Source organism: Chionomys nivalis, chromosome 17 (assembly GCF_950005125.1).
Source record: "Chionomys nivalis chromosome 17, mChiNiv1.1, whole genome shotgun sequence".
Classification (NCBI taxonomy): Eukaryota; Metazoa; Chordata; class Mammalia; order Rodentia; family Cricetidae; genus Chionomys; species Chionomys nivalis.
In genome coordinates this window covers 59,167,668-59,175,972 of record NC_080102.1, presented here as the reverse complement: position 1 = coordinate 59,175,972, position 8,305 = coordinate 59,167,668, and the positions used below count along the sequence as shown (strand labels likewise).

The window sequence follows — 8,305 nt, the reverse complement described above, 5'->3', positions numbered from 1 at the left end:
ATGCCGAGCCTACTTACAGCACAGGCTTGGTGAGGTTGTCCCTGGAGGTTCTTGTGTGACTCTACACTGCCCACAGGGAGAGGAGGACGATTTGAACAGTCCACTCTCTGCACCTTACAGGCTATCCAGCCTTTTAGATCGCAACTCACACCAGAAAGCCCAACCTCCTACAAAAAGCACACTTGAAAGTAACTAGTTGAAGAATCCCAATTTCAACAATAGCTATACAGTGGGCTGTTTCCTTCCAGCAGAACATGACCTTTGCCGCCCAGACACAGAGCAGCTCTGAATACCTACAGAAACCCGCAGGAGGTCAGGACTACTGACATTTTCTCAGCGAGAGAGGGAGGTCACAAAACCCATGACAAAAGACACTCAAAAATACATTGACACCCTCATAAGGTCATTATCTGGTCCTCTTCCCCTGGCATGTCAGCTGCTACAGCATAAGAGGGAGCAAAGGACTGTGCTGGGGTTTTTTTTTTTCCAGGTGCCCACTCTGTATTCCCAATAGTGACCCCAAAACATTTACATTTGCCAAGCTAGACTTGACAGACTCTCATTTTAGGCTGTTGGCCTCTTCCCTGTCTGGGACAAATAGATCTTGTTTGTCATCATAATTGTTATTGTTGAGTGTGTGTGTGCGTGTGTGCGTGTGTGTGTGTGGTCTCCGGAACAGACACAGTTTGTCTGAGTCATTCGTTGACACAGGCAGGTGGAGGTAAAACTGCAACGACTATCACAGAACACATCCCACTTACATCTCTTCTGTCGCCTCCAGCTTGGACAGCTTCCCTTTGGAGTCTAATATACAGTGCACACACAGTAGGCTCTCGATTCCATACCCATCGACTGACTCAGTGTCTCCAGGCTTTAGAGTCTTACTACTCCAGTGCACTTATGGGGTGGGGTGGGGATGAAGATGGCCGTGAGCAACTGAAGGATAGCCCATATGGTGCACTGTGCGGGGGAGGGGCGGTGTTAGGTGGGGTGGAGGTGGGGAGCTAGAAGAGATCCTTGGGCCAAAGCCCATTCCAGCACTGCATCTCCTAGGAGTCAGGAGGGCACCTTTGTCTCTACTCAGACAAAGTGTGCCTGTCCTGGTCATACATACACACCAATAACAATGGCAATGACAGCCAAGATCTATTTATCCTGGCAGGGAAGGAGCCAGTGGCCTCAACCGAGATCAACCAATCACAGCCCTGCTGTCTCTTCTGCCTCTCCCTTAACGTCACAATCACCACAGCTGACCACCCCAGGTGGAGATTGTACGTGGGCACACTCAGGACTTCCTTGGGAAGGAACATGAAGGGTGCCAGGACCCCAGATTCCCTTCCTAGTCCCCCTAGCTTGCTGCTTTGAGCAGTGTAGGTAGGCTCCACTCATTCTTTTTAAAAATCAATTCTTTGAGAATTTTATACAATGTATTTTGATTATATCACCCTTAACTCCTCCCTAATCTAACCTCACATTCTTACCCTTCAACTTCATGTCATATTTTTAAAATAAAAATCAACTCCATTTTTTATAACAATTGACTACCAATACACCGGTGGGCGTGGAGTCATTCACTAGAGCAGGGTCGACCTCTCAGGAGTCACCCCCTTAAAGAAAACGCAAACACCTCTAGAGAGGCCCCAGAAACTTAACTGTCTACAATTCTTAGTCAGGAGTTTGGGCTCATGATCCTTTCCCACCCCAAGACAGAATGTTGAAAGACTTGATCTTCAGCCGGCAGCCCCAGCTGCTGAGTTCCTGAATGCGGCCATCCTGTCATATCCAGGAGGCACTGTTTTGTTCTGACCTCTCTGACCTCTCACTGTTATATATGACAGTCTTCCTGCTCTCCTCTTCCACGATGGTCCCTGAGCCCCGGAGAGGGGTGTCATGTGGATTTGTGTCTGAGAACTCCGTTAACACACATCTCTTCTGCAGCATGTTCACTGGCACCTGGAAACCTGCTGTTGTGTACCCCGAGTCTTCTCTGCATGCACTGCTCCTGCAGCATGTTCACTGACACCTAGAAACCTGCTGTTGTGTACCCCGAGTCTTCTCTGCATGCATTGCTTCTGCAGCATGTTCACTGACACCTAAAAACCTGCTGCTGTGTACCCCAAGTCTTCTCTGCACGCACTGCTCTGTCAGTGCCCCATTTTGAGGCCCCGGTAAGAAGTCTAGTTTTCCCATCAGTTCTTCGTGCAGACCCTGCTTCCTAGTCCGGGTACATACACTAGTCCTTCCAGGTCAAGGACCTTACATGGTTGATTGACATTTCCATATCAGAAAAGGAAGACCCCATCACCCTTGCAATCTAGCTTAGAAAACTCCAGGCAAAGCCATCCCATCTGTTAGATTCTCTGAGCTTCCAGGCCGGGCTCTGCTAGGAACTCTAGGATACAGGACCCCTGAGAGGGAGTACTTGTCTCTGCTTCAGGGCTGACATGAGAACCATTCCGGGGGGTGGGGGCTCCTCTGAGGTGGCTTCTGCCTCTCTCCTCCTTCCTCTCCCCAGGTTTGTTCCTCCTCCCCTCTCCATGCCCCTCTCCTCAGAGGAAGCTATTCTACCACCCTCTGCCCAGTCAGAGCTTGTCAAATCTCCCCAGTGCACTCACTCACAGGTAGGGACAGTGCCCTGCGCTGGGACAGCTCCCAGATACCTTGCTCTGAGATACTTCAAAAAGTTCGCACTCCACCAGGCCTCCCTGGCTTCTCAAGGACCAATGTTTTCTATCCTAAAATGGAGCATCTCGTAAAACTGATCAGAGAATTAGCAGAACGGTGCCCTGGGGGCCCAGCAGTGAAATTCTAGGAATTTATACCTCTGACTAACTTTATCAGGATAGGTTCTACACAATTAGAGGTTGGCTGCTGTCCATCTCCTGCCTGAACTCTCAGGATGGACAGATAACCTCAGCACGGCAGCTGCCTGAGAGGCTTCTACTGCTGTATCTTTGAAGTCACCATAAGCAGCACTCCCTGCCCAACAGAGAATGCCCACAGAGTGCTCATGCAGGCAGGGGTCAGAATGACACTGGCTCCCACCTCTACCCTGTCTTGGGGCCTACCTACTGACGGACAGGTATGGTCCAGCATAAGCCAAATGGTGACTCCACGAACCCCCGTTTTTGATCTAGCTAGATCTGTGGGGACAGCGCCCTCTCCTTTCTCAGCACCCTGTTCCTCAAGAAGATCAGGTGGCAGGAGACAGGAGGCAAGGGAAGCCTGGAATGTTAAGGAACCCTCTTTGGATGAAGGCAGCCATTTCCCTGTGCCTTGCTGATAGATAAGCAGGAAGGAGGCTTCACTAGAAAGGTAAAGCTGAGATTGCTGAGGGGGCTAACTCTGCAGCTCCCTCATTAGGGAACAGATAAACTCCAAATTAGACCACAGCAGCATGCAAGGGCAGCATATTCCACTTTCTATCAAAAGGTTTTGTTGCTCAAAGGCTTGGAGATCTGTGCTCTGCAAACTGCTCCAGCCCTTCAGCAGGGGAAGGAGATAGTGGAGTGACACCCCTTTCCAGGCGTCTGTGGAGATAAAAGGAGCCAGCCTTCTTGTGCTCCGGTATCGTGCTCCAGCTCCACCACCACCAGTTGGCAACTGAACTTCAGGTCAGGCAGTGACAAGGGCAACTTCAGTGTGCTTTCTGCCCTGGTGCCAAGGAGACCCGTGGGCAGTGTGGCTTCTTGCCAGAAAACTGGCCACAGGGTTAGAGCCAGCTTTGGCAGCAGGAGCCTCTACAGTCTTGAAGTTTTAGGCACATTTCCTTTAGTGTGTCAGGAGGCAGTGCTCGGGTCACAGGGCACAGCCTTGGGCAGGACTCTGGATATGGAGGGACTCAAGCCAGCGGCTTTGCCAGAAGCATGTTTGGCAGTGTGGCCCTGGGACCCACTTGTCCATCTGTGTGTCTGCCTGGGGGTATGCACCAGGTCACTGTCAACAAGAGCCTGCTGGCCTCCCTTAATGTGGAGCTGGACCCTGAGATCCAGAAAGTGTGGGCGCAGGAGCGGGAGCAGATCAAGGCTCTGAATGGCACATTCGCCTCCTTCATCGACAAGGTGAGCCTTATAGGAAGGCATGATGATGGTACAGCAGTAGCAATTCTCCTGTTTCCCGAGCAATGGATAGATGTGATGTGAGCTGGATGGGTGGTCCCTCATCACAAGGGGAAGGGAATAGATTTACAAGGTGCCCAGAGGGGGGAATAAATGAAGATTGCATCCTTTGGGAATCTTATAGAGAAGGGAAATAGAGGTAGCTTTATTTTGAGAAAAGTGGTAAGTTCCTGAAGGTCAAATTGTGAAAGGTGTCCCCAGGTTTTGTTTTGTTGTTTGTTTGTTTAAAGAATGGAACAGCTGAGAGACTGAGCCCAATAGGGAAGGCAGGGTTCACAAACAGGGAGGCTTAGAGGGAATGTCTCCTGGGCCCAGGGTCAGGCTCAGAAGAAGCTAGAATGCTGTCTCCTGGCTAAGTGGTCACTCAGTGACTAGGGGTCCAGAAAGTCAGGGATGCACTTATTCACGATGTCTCCCAGGAAGGGCTGCTGGTGGACAGGAATTTTACAAAACCCCTTTCTCTTTGGAAGTCAATGGTGAACGTCCATGGGGCATGATAATATCTGTATGGTTCCAGGTAGCTATGGGTTTGGCTTGTAGGTGCGCTTCCTGGAGCAGCAGAACCAGGTGCTGGAGACCAAATGGGAGCTGCTGACCTAAACAACTGCAGGAAGAACCTGGAGCCTATGTACGAGGCCCACATCAGCAGCCTGCAAAAGCATCTGGATATGCTGTCTGGGGACAGAGTGAGGCTGGACTTGGAGCTGAGGGGCATGCGGGATGCTGTGGAGGACAGCAAGAAGAGGTGAGCAGGCCACCAACGGTTCCTGGGTCAGGAGCTCGTGCGGTCTTCTCTGGCTAGGGGAGAGAACACATGACAACACAGCCCTGTGTGACAATCCCTGTGACAGCACTTGATCGACAGGTAGGAGTTCCTGGGTTCACAGACCCTCTGGAGCCTTTAGTTGCTGGTTAAGGGCTCTGCACAGGCTTTCGGGATGCAATGAGGAAACCTACAGACTCCTTACTCACACCGCTGGCCTCTTGGTGGTCACTTCTGGTTTCTCAGTTACTTTCCTTGTCGCTGTCACTAGCGCCTGACAGGTTTGTTTGGGTTCATAGTTTGAGGGGTGCTGTCCTTTGTGGCTGGGAAGCATAGCAGCTGGTAGCTCCATGGGGATGGGCAGCGACTTGTTTCATGCTACCAGCAAAGAGGCAGAGAGTTGGGGCCAGAAGTAGGGTCAGGCTGGAATTCCGCAGCCCTGCCTCTCCAACTCTGTGGCTGTCAGCTAGGTCCCATGACTAGAAGCTTCCAAAAACCTACAAAACAGTACCATAGGCTGGGGACACATGGGCTTTTGGGGGACACTCCAAATTTCAACAATAGCACCGTCAGGCAAGGATGGCAGGTGTAGTTGAATCTTATGTCCTTTCCTGTCCCATGTTCCTGTCCACAGAGCTTCCACTTCTTTCCTACAGGACTGGGCATAGGTAGAGGAAATCCACTGTCCCCTGAAACACTTCAGTCCCACCTGTACCCTCTCTAAGGACATGTGTGTTCCCTCTAACCTGTGCCTGGGAAAGTTCTGCAGGAGACGATTAGCCTCAGAAAGAGCAGGGCAGGCTGGATCTGCGATGCCAGGGCAGAACCAAGCTGGGCCTTTAAGAGTGCAGGATGACGAACAAAGAGGCGGTCAGAACTCTCACCCTGGAGAGGACTTAATGAACGGAACTACACTGTCCCTGCTTCCCCAGGGAAAGACTCAGGACAGGAGACGTCAGAGCTGGAAGGGCACCTGGTGCTGGCTTCACCACCTCCATTTCAGGGTAACCTCAAGCTGCCTAGAGTAGGTGTGTTCTCCCGGGACCAGTCAGTTCCTCCATCTCATCCCCATCTACCTGCTCTGGGACACTAGATCCGGGAGCTGCAGCTGGAGGCTGGCTGCCATGGGAACAATCTGAAGCACAGCAGGAATGAGATGTCGGAGCTGAACCGGCTTATCCAGAGGATCGCTAATGTGAAGAAGCAGGTGAGCAGTGACCTGGAGAAGAACGAGAGGCACAGTTCCACCTGCGATGAAGACACAGGCTGCCCTCCCTCGAGGAAGAAGCAGGTCTCCCTCTTGGGTTTGAGAGTCCCAGGACAACCATAGGCCCTCTTTCTCACCTGCATAATTCTGGGAAGATTTATGTCTGACTTACCCACTGTACAGACAGGACAGTAGGGCAGAAAAGGAATAGCGACTTTCCCTCCCCCAGATCTCCATTTACAGGGCAGGGCTGGAGCTCGGGTGCTCTAGGTAGCCTTGTGGCCTTGTGTTGTTGTTGTTGTTTTTTCTTTCTGTGTCCAACATGTCTGTAGTGTGTGACCCTCTGAGAGCAGGCCTTGGCCCTCCTTCTCCCAAGTGGTTGTGTGCACAGGATAAGACAGGCCCCTCTGTGGTCACCTACATTCCTGTCCTCGTGGAGGGACCTGGTTCTCCCACCTGTGCCACAGGACCCTTTGTTTTGCCCTGGTCTCACCTGCCTGAAGACAGAAATTCTTAAATGCTGTGTGTGTGTGTGTGTGTGTGTGTGTGTGTGTGTGTGTGTATGTATATGTCAGTGTATGTATGTGTGCATGTGTCAGTGTATGTATGTGGGTGTGTGTATGAGTGTGTGTGTATGTGTGTCAGTGTGTATGTGTGTGCATGTGAATGTGTGTCTATGAGTATGTGCCAGTGTATATATGTGTGTATGCGTCAGTGCGTGTGTGTGTGTGTGTGTGTTTTCCTTCCAGGGACCCTCTGAGGAGCCACAACAACAGTTAGTGACAGGTTGTCATTGACTCTTCTCCTTGCATTCCCAGGACCTCATGTGACATGGAGGGTCCGGGAACAGGTGCACCTTTTAAACTATGGTTGACTGACTTATGTACTCCATTATAAATGCTCTGCTGGTAGCCCTTGAAATCGCAGAAGTCTGGGGACTTTTTCAGAGTCCAGCATCCGGGCCTGTGGCTCTAAGTCAGGGCTGCTTTATGGAACATCTGCCTTGCCTATCCAGGTCATCCGCGGGAACATTCTGGGACCTAGATAAAGCTCCCTGCAGAGTGCAGGGCTCCACCACGCACTGCCTTGGTGCTAGCAAGTGCAAAGGGGAGGTGTCCTACAGCAACAACCTGACTGTGCTGGGCATCTCAGGAATGGTTCTTCTGGTCCTGCAGTCATGATGGCCTTCCCTCCAGGTTCGAGACAACTTCCGCATCATTGGGATTTCATCCTACTCTGCTGACTTGCTGCAGCTCCCAAGGGTCCTGTTGTAATGTATGTGTGTGAGTGTAGTGTATGCATCAGAGCTACAGTTCCCATCTTTTGCCTAGTTGTTGTCACTTGCTGGCAGACACTTACTCCCATCCCTTCTTCCTCAGCTGTCAGCAGCAGCGGTTGTGGTTCCTATGGTTATCATTCATGCTCCATGAGCTCTGACTTTGGGACTGGCAATGCAGCAGGCAGCCCCAACAGCCCTTGAAACAGCCAGACCAAGACTAGAGGAGCAAGAGCAAGAGACCTCAGGGACTCCCAGGACAAGAGCGCTGTTGTAGGTACCCTGGCCAAGAAGACCACTTGATCAGCCCCACTCATCTCAGTGTCTGGAGAAGAACATCTTTGCTTCTGCCCAGAGATAACCATCACACTTGAACCCTCCTTCCCTGAGTTTTAGGACTGTCTCCAGTGCACGTGACATCCGCTATCTACTTTAAGTTCTAAGTGACACAGTCAACCTTCCCTTGCCAGTAGGTCCCATGTGAGCTTCTGACTTTTCTTGCCTTCAGTTTTCAGGAGGCTTTGGAAACTCAAGATATCATCGTCTTCGTGAGCTAAGGAAGCTATGATCAATCAGACAGAGTGGAGAGAAAGGATGTCTAGAGAGAGGAGGGGAATTGCGGTCATATTCTTAATTGTCTAGATTTTCTGCCCTTCTCAGAATGGGTGGGATTTTCGGCAGTCTTTCTCTGTCCCATTGGCCAGGCCATTGTAGAGTGACTGGATTGTTCAGGAAAAAGATGCACATGTTTGCAGATCCCCTGATGAGCTCCTATCCACAGAGCCACGTGGAAGAGAAAGTTTTTAACCACCCTGCATCATCATCTTTATTATCAATAATATCTGCTCTACCTGTCAAGCACCTACTATGTGTCAGGTTGCCAGAAGCCAGTATGTGCTGCCTCTGGTTCTCACCTAACTCTGCAGAGAATGCACAAGCCA

The 8,305-nt window shown here is 51.0% G+C and overlaps 1 protein-coding gene across 1 annotated transcript; it reads left to right on the top strand.

Annotated features, from left to right (window-relative positions):
* On the top strand, nt 1-7,921 carry LOC130888445 (keratin, type II cytoskeletal 74-like). Its single transcript, XM_057791329.1, is given in 9 exon segments — nt 1-29; nt 3,582-3,748; nt 3,751-4,061; nt 4,659-4,707; nt 4,710-4,863; nt 5,773-5,905; nt 5,975-6,172; nt 7,285-7,358; nt 7,873-7,921. Coding segments are annotated over 9 exon segments (1,164 nt in total).
* The last annotated feature ends 384 nt before the right edge of the window (nt 7,922-8,305 follow it).